General features: G+C 50.8%; 3 protein-coding genes across 3 annotated transcripts; 2 read left to right on the top strand and 1 right to left on the bottom strand.

Moving 5' to 3' along the window:
- Positions 1 to 146: 146 nt before the first annotated feature.
- On the top strand, positions 147 to 1,735 carry KD926_007302 (alcohol dehydrogenase family protein; the record flags this gene model as incomplete). Its single annotated transcript, XM_053100143.1, has 6 exons — positions 147 to 280; positions 401 to 547; positions 628 to 724; positions 807 to 1,271; positions 1,449 to 1,570; positions 1,633 to 1,735. 6 exons carry the CDS (start codon positions 147 to 149, stop codon positions 1,733 to 1,735), a joined length of 1,068 nt encoding a protein of 355 aa, XP_052956171.1.
- Positions 1,736 to 2,689: 954 nt separating this feature from the next.
- KD926_007301 (KH domain-containing protein) lies at positions 2,690 to 3,844 on the top strand (the record flags this gene model as incomplete). Its single annotated transcript, XM_053100142.1, has 2 exons — positions 2,690 to 3,071; positions 3,129 to 3,844. 2 exons carry the CDS (start codon positions 2,690 to 2,692, stop codon positions 3,842 to 3,844), a joined length of 1,098 nt encoding a protein of 365 aa, XP_052956170.1.
- Positions 3,845 to 10,414: 6,570 nt separating this feature from the next.
- KD926_007300 (putative LPXTG-motif cell wall anchor domain protein) lies at positions 10,415 to 13,505 on the bottom strand (the record flags this gene model as incomplete). Its single annotated transcript, XM_053100140.1, has 2 exons — positions 10,415 to 12,289; positions 12,435 to 13,505. 2 exons carry the CDS (start codon positions 13,503 to 13,505, stop codon positions 10,415 to 10,417), a joined length of 2,946 nt encoding a protein of 981 aa, XP_052956169.1.
- Positions 13,506 to 19,664: the final 6,159 nt, after the last annotated feature.

Below are 19,664 nucleotides of genomic sequence, written 5' to 3'. Positions count from 1 at the left end.
ACTCGGCCTTGCATAATCCGCCGCCGACCCCTCCGCACTGCTCCAGTTTGCGCTAATTAAGGCTGAACACTTCATCGACTCAATCGCTTGATCCAGCCGATTTTCCTGCCCATAGACATTCAAGAATTCATCCAATTGATCTCAATATGGCCGCTGACACGATGCGCGCCGTGGTATTCCGCGGCCCTCTCAAGGTCGCCGTGGAGGAACGGCCAATCCCCAAAATCCAAGAAGCGGGGGATATTGTTGTGAAAGTGACGTATACCGCGCTGTGTGGGAGGTAAGCAACGTGTGTATTTTCAATCTCTCCGGGCAATCGCGTATGGTTGTTTAGTCCTGGTCTCGTTCTGTATATGCTCTATTGTCGTTGAGACCCGGTTGCTGACGGGATTAATGCCAGTGACCTTCATACGTTCCGCGGGGTAGAGCCTACGAACGAGGGTGTCATCATGGGCCATGAGGTGACCGGTGAGGTTGTCGAGACTGGCGAGGGGGTCAAGTCGGTTCAGAAGGGTGACGTGGTTGTCAGCGCCTTTACGACATCTTGGTAGGTACATGCTATGCTTTCATTGTGGGAACAGGGCAGTCAAATTCTTTCTATGAGACTCGATACTAACCCCAGCACAGTGGCCAGTGCTTCTACTGCAAGCAAGGCTTCTCATCGAGATGCGACAAGAACACTCTCCTTGGATGTGACCATCTAGATGGCGCACAGGCTCAATATGTAAGACATCTCGAACTTGGCGCATTCATTCCTGCGATGTACAGCATTTCTCATTCCGAGTGAATCATCTCTTGACGATCAGATCCGCATCCCCCACGCAGACGGAACGGTCATGAAGGCCCCTGAGGGTGTCGACGAGAAATACCTCGTGCTCATGGCCGACATCTTCCCAACGGGATGGTTTGCTACCAACAACGCCTTCAAAGGATGCACTCCGGAGCAAATCTCCGAGCAGACGGTCGTGCTCATCGGCTGCGGACCCGTCGGGCTCTGTGCGCTGATCAATGCGCTGGAGTACAAGCCCAAGCACCTTCTTGCGGTCGACTCGGTCCCGTCGAGACTTGAGCTGGCACGGTCCTTGGGCGCTGAGCCGTGGAATTTCAAAGAAGACCGCACCGGTCTGGATAAGCGGATTCAAGAGCTGACCGACGGACGCGGTGCGGATGCCGTCATTGAGGTTGTTGGACTTAGTCCGGCGTTGCGAACCGCGTTTGATCTGCTGCGTCCGTGGGGTACGATTAGCAGCGTGGGAGTACACAATGCAGAGGTTAGTGGTGTTTCCTTCCCTCTTTGTTTTCCGTTTTACATTTTCTATTTTCTTCTTTCGATTCTCGTTCTTCTTTTCCTCATTGGCTGCCCTCTTCCTCGAGTGCGTGGAGTGTTTTCGCCACCAACACTACGGTCCCTACTATCAGATACATGACACTGACCGAGTTGACCACAGATCCCCTGGGATGGAAATGAGGCCTATGGCAAGAACTTGAGAGTGCAGATGGGTCGCTGCCCGGTGCGATCGGTTTCGCCACAGGCATTGGAGGTGCTGAAGAAGAATCAGCATCTGCTCGGGTATGTCTTACGTTTTCTTTCACGGATCCCGTCTTTGTGTCCTCGGTGACTAAACGAAGTAGGTTTATGGCCGAGAAAATCATGCCTCTTTCACAGGCCGTCGAGGCATACGATCTTTTCAACGCCATGAAGGTGCAGAAGGTGATTTTCGAGGCGGATAAATGAGGGTTTATGATGGTGGAACGGGGCGGCGTTTGATCAGAAATATTGGAGTATGTGGGAGTCGGTGCATAGTCGGCATTGGGTGCATGGCAGAAGGATGGGCAGCATCATGAGAAAGATAACTGTGAATATGAATAGACAGGACATAAAGTAGACAGTTCAGAGGACAAGACTCAATACCAGGAATCCTCCGACGATACGGCGCCAATACCTACAGGTACACTCCCCGCCCGCGGCGGCAGCCAACCAGCACCGCCCGTCGACTTCTTTCTCGCCTCTTCTTTTCCTCCTCTCTCTCTTCCTTTCTTCTCCTCTTCTCTTCCTCTTCCTTCACCTTTTCGCCATCCTCATTTCTTCGCTTCCTCCACCTCTTTTTCCCTTCTTACGTCCTCCCTTCTTCCCCCTCTTCTCTCTCCCTCTCTTCCTCTTCCTTTCCCTCTTCCTCTTCTTTTCCTCTTCTCCCTCCCGACCCTCCTCTCCCATTCTTCCCTCCCCTCTCTTCTTCATTCCCACCCCCGCTCGCCGAAAAACCCCTCTGATTGTCTTTTCCTGTCCCCCTCTTCGCCCACCAATCGATCCTGGTTTCCCCTCCCAGGCCCTTGGACTACTGTTTGTCATCTCCACATCATCGTCATCTTTCTCTCCGCCCGTTCAACCCTGGTCTTCTCACTCGGTAAGTCGTTCATGTCGTTCATGCACCGTGATGATCCCTCCGCCCTGTCGCATCTGTCATTCCTCATCTGCCATGGCCTTTTGAGTCGGTTATTGCGACGCCTTCATCTGTCCTCCCAGTTTTTCTTTGAATTCAATAAAGAACACAACCAGCGATAAGCTTTAGATTCTGCTTCTGCCCGTCTTGCGCAGGGTCGCTGACTGATTCTTGAAGGAGACTTACCGAATCCCCAACTCGCCTAATCATCAACACCACTTATCCGTTCTACCTCAACACCCGAAACTATGGACTCCTCCGATCTTCACGATACCACCATCGTCGACGAGACCTTGACTGATGCTATGATTGACGACGTTGACCTCGAAATCACCCCCAAGACCGAAGAGGAATACGCCCAGTCTACCTTGACCCTCCGCGCGATCGTCTCGTCGAAAGAGGCCGGTATCATCATTGGCAAGGCCGGAAAAAACGTTGCCGACCTCCGCGATGAAACTGGCGTGAAGGCTGGTGTCAGCAAAGTGGTCCCCGGTGTTCACGATCGGGTCCTGACCGTGACCGGTCCTCTGCACGGTACCGCAAGGGCCTATGCACTGGTGGCCAAGGGTTTACTCGAGGGTGCTCCGCAGATGGGAATGGGTGGTCTTGTGCAGAACAACGGAACTCACCGTGAGTGCGCCCAGTTTTGGTTCATGTTGAGACATAAATTAACTAACACTTCTTTAGCCGTTCGTCTACTAATCTCCCACAACCAAATGGGCACCATCATTGGACGGCAAGGCCTGAAGATCAAGCATATTCAGGATGCCTCGGGTGTTCGCATGGTCGCTCAGAAGGAAATGCTCCCCCAGTCTACCGAACGTATCGTCGAAGTCTCCGGAACACCCGAAGGCATCGAGAAGGCCGTTTGGGAGATCGGCAAGTGCCTGATTGACGACTGGCAACGCGGAACCGGCACCATTCTGTACAACCCCGCTGTCCGTGCGTCCGTCAGCTCCGGTCCGGTGAGCAACAACGGCGCCCCCGCCAGCAGCACCACCTCCTCCACCGGCAATGGTTATAGCAGCCGTCCCTACAACCGCACCGGCAACGGCGCCGACTTCAGCGACCAGAGCGGCGGCTACAGCCGACGATCTAACCCCGACATTTCCAACCGCGGCTATCCTCTTGTCACCGAAGACGGCGAAGAGATCCAGACGCAGAACATCAGCATCCCCGCCGACATGGTTGGATGCATCATCGGTCGCGGCGGTACCAAGATCACCGAGATCCGCCGAAGCTCCGGAGCTAGGATCTCGATTGCTAAGGCGCCGCACGACGAGACGGGTGAACGCATGTTCACGATCATGGGCAGCGCTCAGGCAAACGAGAAGGCTCTCTATCTCTTGTACGAAAACCTCGAAGCCGAGAAGACCCGTCGCAGCCAGCTGCCTCAAGAATGATTGCATTCATTGGCCTAAGGTCTTCCAAGAGGAACGAACCACTGTCACCATGTTTTTCTCTTCCTTTTCCCCCTTCTAATTATTCTGCTTCTTGATGTTGTCTTCTTTTTTCTCCCTTCATCTTTCGTCCTTTCCTTTCCTAATTTATCCCGGTTGTGCAGCTTCTTTGGTCTACAAGAAGCAAAGAGTTTGCCTTGGCGGACTTGTACATGCCTGTTAGATACCAGTACCTTGCAACCCTCCGCGGCCGTCTTGCTTGAATGAAACCGACCAATGAGCCATTCTATGTCTCGAAAGTGATGTGTATTGGGAACATCGATGTTACTATCTTCTTTCTAGGAGGGTCAAAACGTTTGAATGTTTTCCTTCTGTCGCTTGAAAAACAAAAAATTGCTTCCGTCTCCTATTCCTCATGTCCTTTCTACTCTCCCGTTATTCACCTCGGTGCTGAATCTTCCTCGATCCTTGATACCTGGCAATCATTATCTTATTCCCAAATCCTTTGCTTCCTTTTTTCCCGCGCAGTTCTTTCTCCGCCTCCTTTTTACGTGAACCATTTAACCCGTGACCTACTTGACACGGTTGTTATTTCTCTATCTCCTTGACTGCGTCTTTCTCCGAATCTCATGCGACGTGTACATCCTTTAACTCGAAGAGCCATAACGATTGCACCATTTGAAAAGATAACAAAAACAACTGTTCATCGGTTTCATTTTCCTGTCTATCTTCGTAGGAATATTACATTTGTAGATGCGATTAAATGCCGGGGGCTCGTCTATGAGTCACGAAGATGCTAGTCCTCACCCGTACAGACATTGTTCTTGCAGCTAGATCGTTGTAGTTTGCTTCGACCGGTTTAACCAGTTCGAATCGATTGACCCGTTTCTTATCGTAATTGAATTGACGGAATCTCCAGCCGAGCGCCTGTTGCCCTGCCTTATCTTGGCGCAATTTAAGAGAATATTTGGTAAAATTCGCCCTGATTTTTACTTTCTGACGTGCCCCATCTCGGGACTCGTGGCATTCCACGGTGAAAATGCTGCTGTTGGGTATAGCCTTCCATGTGAGCGATCCGTCGAAACGCAACTGACCATTTTTAATGATTCTATACATCGAGAATTCAAGAATGCCTTTTTTTCCGGATGAGTTGACGGAGGCACCGCTTCATGGCGTCGAGGTGGCCAATAAGTGTTCTTGATAGTGTTCAACTCCTCTTCTAACCTTGCAAGGCCTTTACTCCCGTAAGAGGAAAGATAAGCTACTGACGCAAACGATATAAATGGACGAATCTCGATCGTTCGGATCGGCTCGCTGGCTGATAAACTCGACCGAAATCCACAACTGATGCACTCGCACTGATTCCATGGGACTTGGGAGGGAGGACAAACCGGTCCCCCTTCTTGGTCAGCAGCAAACGAAGAAGTTTGATGCGGATTCAGTTGCGGTCTTGCGGTCCCTGATACCTACCAACTTAGTGTCCAAAGGTTTCGAAGGAGGTCGTAGCACTTCTAACTCAACCATCTTATCCAATGAGTTCACCGACAATGGGTAATTAACTAGTACGACCGGTTGACTAAGAATTAAAATAAGCAAATTAACAATATCTTGCTGGGCTTGTGCACTCTCCTTCCAATCTCGTTTTATTGAAGAATTCCATAAGAAATCAATCATCTTTCTGGAGTAAGCTTGGTAGGTCGTGGCTCCCATACCGAACAGTTCGTTTCTGTCGGTACTCGTCGAATAGGTATGTTTGTTCTGGTCCGATTGATCCTCCCCTGCTAGCTAGACGTCGATTCTTAGGGATCTCGACCCCAGTCAGGAGTATTCACTAGATTATCCTGAACAGTACCCATATCATGCCTCTTCTCAGTGAGTACAGTGGTGAGGGCGTTATGGGAAGATTCGTGCTCAGGGGTTATACACTTGATAATCAGATGACCGGTTTCTGCATCATAGTAGAATCTTCTGTATACCAGCCATGCCGGCCATAACCGGTACTTTTCCATATTTTGATGTTGATGCCCGAAAATCCCCTATCCATGTTCGGATCAGAGTATACCGCAGACATTACCTGGCCAGTGTGTTCTTGGAACCGGTCCTGGACGCCTGTTTCGTCCCCCGCGACGTAGTGTTCGTTGCGCAGACTTTCGAGAGCGATGAGCCCGTTATTCCTTGACCGGAATCCCATTGGTTGGTTCTAAATTCTGATTTGGTGAAAGATAGCTCTGGCAGAATACACAAGTACTCACTTTGGATCTGAAGACGTGTCGGCAGGTCATTAGCAGTAATAGAGCGCAGAGAAACTGCATTGGCGGCAGGCAGCTTAATCTGCCTGTCTTTGCCTCCCCGCAGGAGCTCAACTGGTATGGTCTTATTACGCAGTCCAGAAAACACCAGCATGTTGCTCAGTGCCAATGTGAAGCGTGCGTCCGCCTGTCTTCAAAATTAGCCCACACTTCTAGCTTTCCGTAAAAATGCAATTTGTGCAAACATATAGCCGAGGAGTTATAGCAGATAAGTTCTCTTGTTTGTTTTGCTGCTATAGCGATAGGGTGTACGGTTCCGTTTTTCTTTCGCATTTTTGTTGCTGATTTGTCGATGGGCTTTCCCTCTGATTTGCCACGTTTTATGACGCATTTTGCCTGGTTGTTTATTGACTGGCCAGCCGGGTTTCGAAGTAGAGCTTCAGACTTTGAGCCTGAGAAGATTGGCTCTGGATGAGACGCAAAGGCCTTCGAAACAGCTGACTCTTGCGATTTCTTCGGGAAGCGATTGGTCTCCTTCTTTCAAGGCCTATATAGCTCGCTAGAATGGGCTGTCGGGTACCAGCGAACTCGTTGCTAAGAGTCCTCCGTCTTCCTCTATACGCCCGGATCCCGAGCTCCCCTCGTCTCCGGAATCGCTTGACGATTCGGACGGGTGTAAAAATTGACCAGTGGCATAAAGAGGTTAGAAGATGGATTACTGTGGGTCCAGATGTACATACATACAACGAATGTGTGTGAACCATATTGGGGGGAAAAAGCGAATGTAAACGTGCATATGTGTGTAAGCTATGCCACAAGCTGGATCCGTTCAATGAACAGCTTTTTGCAAGCTACAATGCTCTGCGTTAAAAAATATACAACGAATGTGGTTGCTCATGTTAAGATAGCCGGGGCAAAAGCGAGTGTGTAGGAGCCTGATATTAGCTTGATCTACCAAGTATAGTCAAGGTGGATATCATCTGGGCCAAGGCGAGTATCCAGCGTCTTTCCGCATCATACCGAGATTGTTCAATGCATTTTCAATTACCCTGTCGCTTTGTCATTCGGCTTTCTGAAGTAGTCGTCCTTCAACTTGTGATCGTAGGTTTTAGTCGGATCCCATTTTTCACAAGGACTCCTCTTCGCTCGAGTCCCCGCATTCTGCTGGTGCCATTGCTTCTCCCATTAGCGTGTAGTGTAGGCGCGCCACCAGCATGGATGGACTATCAGGGCCGGTTACTATGGCAGGGTCACCTCGTGGCAGTCGGGCCCGCTTGACTGATCGATCTTGTGTGAGGTCTTCTGACCATGGAGTTCAATCCGGTAGCTGTCTGTATTGGCCCCTTTCGCGATTACACTGTGTACGGAGTCATACCGATTCTTCGTCCCTTTCTCGAATGTTAAGGACCATCCCTAGCAATCCTCGTATTAGGGTAACCAAGTTTGAAAATGAATATTGAAAAGATTCTTACCCATGGCTAGCTTTTGAGATCTTGGCCTCAATCAGACAAATGCAAGTCGCTTGGTCCTCTTCCTGGTTCCCATACCAAATTGCGTAGTCTGCAGCTCCCACAATGCTTACACTTGGGTTGTCGATTGGTAGGTCGACTCGAAGGTCGCGCTCTAACTGATCCGGTACATTGGTAGGCCGTTTCATTCGCCATGCTGTCTTTAGGATTGTGTCATTTTGTTAGCGGACGAGAGGTTTCTTTTCAGGAGCAAGTCTAAAGATCTCATCGTCCTCTGCCAGGGCACCGACTATAGAAGTCAGATATTCCGAGCGGCCATGCTACAGAAACCGAATACATGTGAATGTCAAGAGGAATTGTGACCCTGTTTTTGGGGGCGATGCCCCAGGCCTCTGGGCCTGTTATTGCCTGACTGTAACTTCTCCTTCTGCTGCTGAATTTGAGTATGGAATGACTGGGCTATACTCCAATCGCCAACCAAGAGTCGGATGATTAAATTGGCGAAGAAATATGGACTCTTGGTATGTAGAAATAATTCCATATGTCAGATTCAAGTCGAACATGTATTGTCGACTTTCCTGATATTGAACACTCGGAGGCGGGTTCAACGGCCCGACCTAACCAGGTGTCTGCGTCCGTTCCATGGGATTCAAAATCTTTCCGGAATCAGGGACACTCTAGGCGTTGGATATGTTCTTGTAAAACTGTCAACGTCACAGGCTAGCATGTGGATTTCGGTTCTCCAATGAGTAGACCAGGTATTCCAGGTTTAGTTTGCTGATGCAAACTGTCGTTTGATCCTCCCAGATGTCCCAAAAGAAACGGAATCGTGCTTTGAGCCTCTCTCAGAAAGGGGAGATCAAACCGAGTGCCATAGCGAGACGAGCCACGTCGAGGAACAACTCCGGTTCGTATGTAGCCGGTCCGAGCGGAATTATTTTGCAGCGGTGGCACCGATAACAGCGCTCGACAAGCGAACCGTAGACCTCGGCGCTCACCCCCCAATATACCTCGCATTCCATGATACGATAGCCGCGTTTAAAGCACCGCTTCTGCTATGTGCCACAATAAGCGCCGTAATGAGGAAACTGGCACCACTAGGCACCCGGATGGGGTCGGAACGAAAAAGCCAGCACCAGCTTCTGCTGTGTGCCACGATACTTTTCTCTGCTCCTCTTCTTCGGCCTGTCAACGGCGGTCGCCGGGGATGCTAAGGTAATTCCTATTTCTGGGAGGATGGCTGTGAGAATATATGTCCATAGAGTTTGTTAGAATGGGATGTTGCATTATAATCCCAATAGCCAGGGGAGACAATGAAGTTTGCAAAGAACAAGGTGCTCTTTCGGATGTGTATTGTTCATGCTCATGAACAGGTCATTCAGAGGGGGGAGTTGTGAGCTTAATCAACAGATCTTAAAGCAAAGCCACCATATCCCAATATTTGTGAGCATGGCTTTTTCTGGCATAAGTAACTGAATGGAGGGATAAATGGTCTTTTAGAACAAATATCTCTACCATGACCATCGCAAAGGTATCTTCAAACTGGGGCTTATTAGAGAGTCCGAGCCCAAATGGTTTTCAAGCCCTTCTTTGATTCATATTTTTCGTTGTTTCTTATCGAGTAATTCGAGCGTGGGTTTTTTATCGCTCAAACAGTCCGGTGTAGTACGTTGCCGGCTCTCGTTAAAGTTTTATAACGGGCAGGTATCTTTTTGTTGTTTCATTTTATATTTCGGACTTAGTACATTTGGCTAGGCCATTAGATCACACCTCTGCGTCGAACATCAGGACGTCAGGGAACCCGAATAGCTAGGAATGAGACATATTGGGAGGCTAATTTCTTCTGAAAGCCGGTAGTCAAGATGGTCTTTTAGCTCAACGAGTATCTTCCCAGGACACGGCTTTCCCTGGGGCAACTTTTTGAGCATCCAATGGTGATTATTGCACCCAGAATTATCTGGCAATCACCAGATTAGCGTTGCAAATATTTATGCGTCAAGAAGGTTTTTAGTGTTGGCTAATCCTATGCACAAAAGCCCCAGTCAACTATAATGTTGACACAAAAAATCCGTAGAAAGTATGGACTAACAATTTTTCGATCATGACGTCCAATAAAAGCACGTTGGACATCACGCGGGATTAAACCTGCGGAACATATAGTTCGAACAGAAGTGTTGCTTTTCAGTAAATCGGCGAGATGGTACTAGAACACGTAATGATCTTGACCATTTCGCATCCTATAATCAGGCATACGAAATAGCCATCTTGAGATTTGGCTGTGCGTTACCTTTTCCATGACGAGACTTGCAGTATTTGCCAGACGATTGATAAGCTGACAATTTTTATGAAGAAAATGAAGCATTCCACATTCGGTATGATTGTGGAATACTCTGGTCTGGGATACATGTCGGGAGCCATACAATGCCGACATTTTGGAGCTTCTTGCAACGGCTCGAGGAAGATAGAGCTTTTCAGCGTAGTGGATAACACCCGAGGACGAGAATCTTTGGTGTAAACGAGGTGGAAGAAATAGATTGAGAAGGCTGAGAGGAGGAAGATTTCATTTGAATTCTTCTACAGATGAATATACTGGACATGTAGGTAATATAGGAGGTGAATCATGATACCAAATCTGTGAATTACCCAAAGAGAAACGTCAAGAGGCCGTTATTCTTTAGTCAGTGAATATCAAACACTAAGATACAAAGAGAGATAATAAGGAAGAAGAAAAGAAAGAAAAAAAAAGCAATCAAACACCGGCTGTTCCAAATACCCAGGTATGTATGTTATGAGTCGCTGCGTAAGACAGAAAGAGGCGTAAGGATGATCTTCAAGGGCGTTACATAACAAAACAATCAATCAATGCTATCATCTAGATTTACAGCGTCATTACCAGCGGCCATCGGCCGGGATCGCATGCCAAATCGTCGAGCCCCCAGGCTGTTGGCTCGTAGGCGATTTTGCGAGATAGGAGTGTAGCTGCCGGCTACTTTGGTCGAAGGGGCAACGATGCGGGTGTGAGAAGCCGACTCGGCTGGTGCAATGGACGACGACGCGTCGTCCATCGTGCCGTCAAATGTTGCAGCAGCAGATAAGCCATATCGGCGTGAACCGGCTTGGATGTTTGATCGCGGCGTGGCCGGAGTGTAACTGGTCGGCGTCATCAGGCTCCGACGGAGTGGAATACCGGATTGTGAGGCGGTTGGGGTGCGAGGCTGGGGCAATTGCGATTGCGATTGCTGCGACTGAGCCGAGAACCTGGCGTTATGATCCTGCGGAATCTCCGGAGGTTGCTGAGAGGTGGTGTAGCCATACGAAATGCGCTGTCGCGGTGACCGATGGGTGGCTGCTGGATTGGCAATTTCGGTCACACTTCTCGAGATCGACCGGCCAGGGGGTGCACTCGCGGGGTTTTCATCTTCGGTCTGTACCCTCCTCACTCGCAGAGAGGTCGAGAGTCGATTGAGTCTACCCAGGGGTCGATCCAGAGGGGTGGAAGAACCCGGTGAATGAGGCTGCTTGGCGTCCAGCGTGGAATCACTGCTGCGGTTTACGGTGCTACTGTTTTCACCGGAGGGACTCGCGTTGGGCTGCGCCAAACTCGCTCGGCGGGCCTCCAGGCGGCTTGTGAGACGAGTGCTCTGCCGTCGGGCCAGTCCTTCAGGTTCACGAGTCGTGCTCTGCTGGTGCGGCAGCGCGGGCGCAGCGGGCGCATAAGTCTCTTCCTCTGCTACCCCATTCGGCTGCTGTGGCTTCGCCTGATCTGCAGCTTGCTGCCGGCGAAGCTGCTCATCCGACAATGCCAGGCAGAGCTCGGTCAAGCTTCGGCACACGCTATCGGCCTTCCGTCGGGACTGTCGATCAGACGTGCCATAGCCATTCACGCCAGACACGCCGCTCGATGACGCTTTATGGGCGTGGAGATTGTTCGACAGAGCGATTGCGTCTGTCACGGTGGCATCCAAAGTCATGTACACCTCCTTGTTCAGTAGGGTCTTCGCCTTCGCCATTGCCGATTGAAGAAGTGGGTGGACTGGGTTGGGGGGAACGGTCTCGGATTCGGCCGATGGGTTACTCGTCTGACGGCCATGATTTGGGGAAGACGAGACCGTTGTCACGGTAGTTGTTGCAGTTCGTGGTCGGTCCGCGGAGGCCGACGAAATCGCCTCCTGCGAAGACGGTGGCAGCTTGCCGGTCAATTCTAACTTGCGAATCCGGGACTTCAGATCCTCCAATTCATCCCATACGGTTGAAGGGGATGTCGTCGACAGCGTCGACTCGGTGCCGTCCTGTCGCGTTCGATCGGACTCGATTCGCGCACGCTCGGTCGCTTCCGAAGTGGAGGTTTGCCTACTGCTACGGATGGTCGACAGCGTCGAATTGCGGAAAAGTCGAGGATCCTGGAACGACGCTCGCCTCTCTCCATTTGACTCGGGGTACTGGGACGAGCTGTCGATGCCAACATTGCTTAGACGGCTGCGCGGTAGACCGATGGCGGTCCTCGAGCTGGCAACGTAGCCCGAGTGGTGGGGCTTGGAATGATCCTCGAGAGGGTGTTCAGAGAGCGAGTAGGAGTAGGCTCGAGGGCCGGACGGGTTGGAAGGGGAACCATTGTTGGAATGCAAGGGGGTAGCGTAGTTATTCGATCGTAATTGATCGGGCGACGGGGTTGGCTCGTTAGCACGGGAGGCTGGGGTGCGAAGACCACTCCCTGACATCCTAAATCGTGACTGTTCCTGTTAGCATGTTTTGTTTTGTTTTTTTCTCTCCTATCCCTTCCAATTCACAAAGAGACCTCTGCCTCGTCGGCCGGGATCCGACCGCCGCCGTCTCCTCTCGAACGGATGAGAAACAAAGAAAGATCAACTCACTCACCCGTCTGAAGTCTGATCGTCCGAAAGATTCGCGACGAGTGGAGTCCGATCTAGCGATATTCAAGAAAATGTCCTCATTCTTGAGTCGAGAGTCGTCCGCGACGGGGGTTCTGGCCCCGTCCTCCGAGCCATATTTATCGAATCCATTTTCCATTCCATTTCCATTGACGGCGCGATGGGCGCGCTCATCTGTCGGCGCTCTCGACTGCAGGTAAGATACGGTGGAGGAGGGCATTCTTCTCTTCACATTCGGCGACGTTTGATGGGCGTTGAAGGACTGTTTCCGACGCTTCGTCGCATTGGGACTCAGCACTCGAACGGTCGAGCCGGTCGCATCCAGGGGCGTCGCGGAGTCGCTGTCCTCCTCGAGGGCCAGTCCGGGCGAGGGAGGTTGCGAGGCGGAGGCGGCAGGAGTGCGACGGTGAGGCTGGGAAAAAGAGAAGCCCGGGACCGAGCGCCGGGAGCGGTCGTGCAACAGCGTGCGCTGGGGGGTTGGGGGGGTGGAAGCTGAAGCCGAAGCTGAAACAGGGTCGGGATCGGGAATCGAGGTCGGGGAAGCGTCGACCGAGGGGAGTCCGGTCTGGGAAGTCAGGGCCCTTCGGCGCAGCGGGTACTGATATTCGAAATTAAAGCGAGTCTGGGGAACGCGAGGCGACGGCGGCACTTGTGAAGTCGAGGCGGAGGGCGAGGATGGGAAAGAGACGACGGGCGCGGAGGCGTCGCCGGCCGAAGTTGTTAGCGCGCCTGCCCTGCCCGTGTCACGGGGATCGGCAGGCGACAAAGGCTGTTGGGATTCAGAGGAATTCATCATATTCCCATTCATCTTCAGCGTTCCTCGTCTCGTGGGACCATGAGCGGTGCCTGGTCGTCGGGAAAGCGTCGCGCTGTGGGTTGTCCCCCCGGATTCTCGAGTCGGTCGATGATGTGCATGAATAGTCTCTGACTGCTGCTGCTGCTGCTGCACGGCAGATTCGGTCTGTCGTCGCAGTCGTCGAGGAACGGAGTGATGAAGAAGGTCTACGGGGAAAGAGGAAGATGCCGGCACTGGGCTGCCAGCTGCTACGTGGGACATGGGCAAACTGGTCAGGCATCCAAACGATGCTGCATCTCTCCGTCACTCAATCAATCAGAAGGCGAGAAGCAAAGGAGAAATTTCGATCTATTGGTTGTGGGACCGCCTGAAGGAGGGGGGGATGAGGGACTGCGATTCTCATATATTCTTCTTTCCTTTCTACACCAGCAGAAATGGCCGGGCACTAACTAAGGGGGAGGGGGGGGAGAAAATCAACAGCTTCTCCATCGACATCGAATCCTACTAATTATAACTTTGCAGCGAGAGGAAGGGAAATGAAAAGGACTTGTTGCTGGTAATATTCCGGTGGCTGGAAGAGGCGATGGTGGAGCGCTGGCTCCAGTCCGGCTCCAGAACCCGGAGAATAAGAGAGGCTGATCGCTGTGATATCACTTAAAAGGCGATGGATGGCATGACAGACAGTAGTCGCCTTGGAGGAGAATTGCTAGTATGTTAGTTCTCCGTAGCTGCCAGGCGAATCCTTCGTCTTGTCCGTCTGCGCCGTGATGCTCATTGCATGCATCTTCTGTCTTTCCAGTTTCACGTCTGGACTGATCCCAACAGAAGCGACGCACGGCCACAAAAGAGACCCAGAAAAAATTAAATAAATAAAAATCCAATCACACAAACGAAATTCGGATTATCTCATGGATTCAAGTTCCTGTAGCAACAAGTAAACATCCATTCCCCAGAACCATGGTTCGTCTTTTAGCAATCCGTTGGTTCGCGTCAACATGGCAGGTCTGTCATGCAATTTGTTTTTTTCTTCTTTCGTTTCTTTTCTCTTGTTCCGCTGAGAGAAGAAGATCGAAACGTATTCCGTAGGATCAAGTCGATCATCAATCGCCACATCACTGGCCACATAATGCAGTCCCGTGGACTTGTCATTCGACTTTCCATAGGGGCTTACGACAGGCTCATGCCTACTGAGTACTTCTGCCGCTCACAACCAAACTGGCCTGGGTTTATATATCATGGTGAAGCTGGAAGTCCTTTAGTCCTGCAAGCACTCGGTCCTCTTCCAGAATGACATTTCTGCCAGCTATTATCAGGCTCCCATGCCCACCCAACAAAGGACGGAAATAGAAAACAAAAGGCAAAAAGGAAAAATAAAACAAACCAAAGCAGGCCTTACCTGGAGACCGACCGACTGTTTAGATCTGCCGCACTAGGGTTAGACGTGGTGATCTCGCTGCCCTGGCACGGGGTTGCCAAGCGGCTTGAACCATGATGCGACACGAATAGTCCGGGTTGAGTCGGTGGTTTGCGAATGAGCCACGCGCCTTGCTTTTCCTCACCTACTCCGACTCTCTGACACTTCGAAATCGGTATAATGTAGTCATCAATCGGTCGCTGCCCATAGAAACATGGTACAGGTGTAGCCGACATAAGATCTAGACCGAACCGAGTCTAACTGTACGAGGCGTCGAGAACAATACTCCGACATGGTGTCAATCGAGTGATGAGTACAGACACAGCGCCATATCATTCACATGCCGAAGCTCATATGGACAATTGGTAGTGATACGATACGATCGATGCATGGTTGGAGGGTGAGGCAAGCCTGGTGCCTGGTGTGCCGAGCGAAATCGTGGCCCCTAAATATGAAACCGTTTCAGGCCGGCCTTTTAGGATCACGACGGAATCCCCTCAACAAAATGGACAGACAGGTCTGAAAAAACTTTCAAACCCTCACCGTACCCTTCCTGGGTCATCGCTGAAAATCTCCTCCGTTTTAGAAAATGAATTGAGAGCAGGCATGAGTCAGACCTCAGGGCCACACGATTCAACCAAAGTCAAAGGAAGGAGTATCCCGTGGTGATATACTCAAGCCCGATCCGCTAGCAAGCCCTGCCGATTTAGCAAGTGGCACTGGTGAAGGATTTGAGAGGAATCGCTGTGCACCTGGACCATATATAAATAGCTGGTCTCTATCGGACACGGGCGAAAATCATCCCAACGATGGAAATTGGGAACCCCAACCCGGCTAGGCAGCGTTAATTGTCATATTGATTATGGTCATTGATCGCGCGAGCTCCACCTCGTGAGCAGATTTCTATATCCGTGACGAGTACGTAGCACGGGCAACGACCAGGCAGATGCCAGTCACTTATTTGCTTTTGCCGAAGGAGCATGCGGTCCCTACGGAGTACTCCGCATGGAGTATATCCTCCGGAGGAATGAAGATGTCGCGCAAATTCCCTCGCTTACATCCTACTATGGCTAGAGTAGCTATATCTAGTATACAGGGCGCCCGCTAGGATGGTAGGCGCAGCAGTAGCATTAGCGACCGATCGGCATACACGATATGCGCATGGATTGTGAAGCTGTGGTTGGCCGTGAGTAGCGAGTCGCGACTAGCTAGATACCCCGGCCGGTAGATACTCGGCTGGCAGAGGGTGAAACGGCCTATTCTAAATTTTCGGCGGCCGAGAAGAAACATAGATAAGCGACAGGATCCACGGTTGAAATGAAATCCGAGACGTTAATTTGACCCGTCAGCGAAAGGATTGGTCTTCTCGTTGCTTTTCCTCTTTCTTTTTTTTTTTTTGGTGCAGGGAACGTGTGTCCCGAGGGTAATATATCTGAAAAAAAGGTCTCAGGCAAGCTAAGGATGGGGTTCGTAACTTTCGTATCCTCGGTGGTAGATGAACGGATCTGGCGGATCTGGCGAGAAGAACGCGGCGGATCTCCATCTTGTTAGTTATTGTTACCATCTGCCACCGGTCAGATAGATTAAATGCAGGAGTGTTATCCATCGGTCGGACATGCTACCTAAGAGCACTTAATTTAGCTCGACGGCTGGAATAGGAAAAGAATTGGATCAAAAAGGACACGGGCGGGTTAGATATATGGCATTCTGCCAGGTCCAATTTGCCAACGGTACTGGATAATCAAAGTATCCCCACCGCAGTCTGTTTGAAGACCGAACAGCAGGTCCAAGTTCTAGTTAACCGTTCTCATGAATTAGGGTTCCTACTCCGTCCGGTGTAAGTCATTATTGCGTCCTTGACAATGACTCGCTTGCGACTCAGTTGGTCGTTGAAACCACGTGGAAAATTCAGGGAGGGCCGAACATGAAACACCGTTGAGGATGATGATGTGCTCCGGATTGACCTCCGTGCAACATGGTGTCCGGGGCGAAGTCTCAAGAATGATAGACATAGGGGATGATGTATTGTTTTGCGTACTCAGCACTCCGACGCTCAGGTGGCGACAGTGGGAGTGGGGATGGGGGAAGGTCGAAGTGGAGGAGGACACCAGGACAGGGAGGAAAGGAGAGAAAAGCAGGAAGATCGATGACATAAAACACTATCAGCATTCAGCATAGTTGTCCGGCGGTCTCCTGACCATCGTGCATCATGATTGCGAAAGCTGCATTTCCCCTCCTGTCTGGGACTGTCACTGTCCGTCTTTGGGCCCTTCCGTCTGGGATCAGTGACCAGAGTCCGTCCCGGATGCAGACACACGTGACGGACTAGGGGCTTAGCATGGAACTGGCGCGTTTCAGACGGGCCCAAACTCCCCCCTCCATTGGCATGAGTTAGCGCGCACACGGCGATGTTTCAGCTGCGTCTCCCTGCCTCCCCTCAAGTCTCCTGCCTTTCCGTCCAATGTGTGGCCCGGGATTATCGTCCACTTCCTCACTAATTCTCAACTAAATCACTAATCCCAAACCGCGTCGCAGATTGTCCCATCACTGCCCAATCAGTGCCCGTCCGTCCGTCCCAGGGGTTGTGTTTGGTGAACTTGGCCCCAGTCCGTCAGCCTTCTCGTTTCACCTTTGCGCTGTGTCCCTCCAGAGCCTCTATACCCGACTGGGAGGTCCCTGCGGAAAAAACTAAACCACAAAATTTGCCATTCAAGATCAAGTAAAAGAGCGGTCTCGCCTCTCCGTCACTTGTCTTGTTCTTGATGCTGTTTCTCTTCTCTTTCTAATTGTTTGGCGCTTCTGGGAGGCCCGTGTCATTTCTGTTTTTTGTCCTTTGGCTTCTCTCCAGCCCTTGCTTCGCTCCCCCCAGTTCTTTGTTTGTAGGTTCTTTGTTTACCTCATCACCCCAACAAGCAAACACCGGCAAAAGCACCGTGCACCCGGAAGCGGGTCACAGAGTCCCAATAATAGTCCCAATTTGGCATTGCCGCTGCAGTTCTATTGCGTGGATGTGCCACAGCGTGTCCATCCCAATCGATCACTACCACTATCGAAAGCCTCGTGGGATATCCCAATCGACCCTGGGTTCTCCTATCCCTTCTGGAAATTTCCTGGAGACTTTCCACCTTCCCACCTTAACTGCACCGTGATCCCTTCGTTGAGGAAGGATTTCATTGCGGACGTTCCGGTTTCCATCGCCTGGCTCCGGTGGCAATCCTACTTGTGATCTAGTACCTCTTCGGCATAGATTCTTCTCTTGGGGGCCGTTGACGGCGCCGTCCTGCTGGATTTGAGCCGTCCTGCTGGATTTGAAGGAATCTGGGAAACAGGAAGCAAAGAAGGCTTCAAGACAGGTACGGACAAGTTTTTGTCATGTTTTTTTTTTTTTTTTTTTTTTTTTTTTTTTCTCTTTTCTTTTCTTTTCTTTTCTTTTGGACTGCGATCGTTTGCTCTTGTTTTTGTTAATTTGATTTAATTTGTTTATGGGTTTGTTTCTGTTTTGTTTATCACCTTTATGTCATCCCAATTCCCAATGCTTGAGTCGGGTCTGGTACCCGTAGTAGGGCTCCATATCTCATTTCCCTTCCTACGTTGGCCTACCTCTACCATTCTTTCTCGCCCCCTCACTGGCTCCAATTGTGGAACTTGAAATTTTTTTTTTTTTTCCCTTCTTGTCCTTGTCTCTCCACCCGAGTCTTCAGCAATTGATATTCCTATGTCTGGGATCGTCTCTCGCAAAGAGGCATTCCAGAAAGGGAAATATGAAGATCAGGGCCGAGGAAAGGAGGACGGAAAAAAGAAAAAAAGAGAAAAAAGAGAGAAAAGAAGAGAGAGAGCCAATGAGCCATGAGGATGACGGGTGCAAGGATGGGGTCCATGGATTGTGATCTGTGGCTTCTGATGCACATACTATGATTCCTCCACTTCCCCCTGGGTTGTATCAGAAGCATACCCACATGCCCTCGCTCGTCACCTCTCCCATCCCCATCCGCATCCCCATCCACCGCCAGTCATGGTGTTGTCAACGGAGAGGGGGTGGACATGCCGGCGTTGGGAGGGCGGCGGGCTGTGATTTGCGAGTGTTTGGCGCCCATGATGCAGCGTCCAGCCTCCGCGAGTTCCAGAGTTCCAGTCTCAGGCAGGCCGGGCGGCTAAATTTAGAGCTGCAGGCGACGGATGCTGATTGGCTCGCCCACATCTGGTTGACCGGAGCCTGTCGCCCTCCCTACCCACTTTTCCCTGAGCCGTGATTGGTCATCCGTCAGAAACGCGGGCGGACGGGTCCAATCACGGCCGCCAACCAGGTTCTTCTCGCCCTCCCAAACGAACTACTGCTGGTTATTCTTAGTTCTACGGCTTCTTCTATTTGGAGGTTCGCTCCCTCGCGGCTTCCCTCTCTTTGCTCTCACGCTCTCTCTCTCGCTCTCTCTTCCTTCCTCTTTGATCGTGTTCCCCCCTCCTCCACCCACCCCTCCTTTCTCCCATCTGCTCCCCCCCCTCCCTCTTCCCTCTAGTCAGGGTTCTTCACGTCAAGCTGCCCTTTTCTTTCCTTTGGGCTGTGGGCAGTCGTTCATTTTCTCCCTCTCTCTTCCCATCCTTCCTGCACCGTTGACCCTCCTGCTGCTGTCGTCGGAGGAACGGCTGCCCACACGAACACCGGGCGGCAAACTCCCCCCTCCGTTATTCCTGCGACGTACCTACGGAGTCGGACTTGACATCCAACAATTTGTTTTATTCACTTTATTTTTATTTTCATTTCTTTTTTTTTTTTTTGATACCTTTTTATTTCTTCCCTTCTGCTTTCTCTTTCCTTCCTGGATGCTGCGCCAGTAATCCTTACCCACTGCCTACCTTTCCACCCTCCTTTGATCTTTTATTTTTACTACGTGATTTCGATTCTACTCGGCATCCATTGTCTTTTTTGACTTTTCTTTCTCTTTGAAAACCTCCACAATCCTTTATATCACTGACAGTTCTAAAAGAGGTAACGCCCCTCTTGCAGCATT

This window comes from Aspergillus affinis, assembly GCF_023601865.1.
Source record: "Aspergillus affinis strain CMG 70 chromosome Unknown NODE_41_length_255467_cov_85_872513, whole genome shotgun sequence".
Taxonomy (NCBI): domain Eukaryota; kingdom Fungi; phylum Ascomycota; class Eurotiomycetes; order Eurotiales; family Aspergillaceae; genus Aspergillus; species Aspergillus affinis.
The sequence above is the reverse complement of the archived record's forward strand: the minus strand, read 5'-3'. Positions and strand labels throughout refer to the sequence as shown.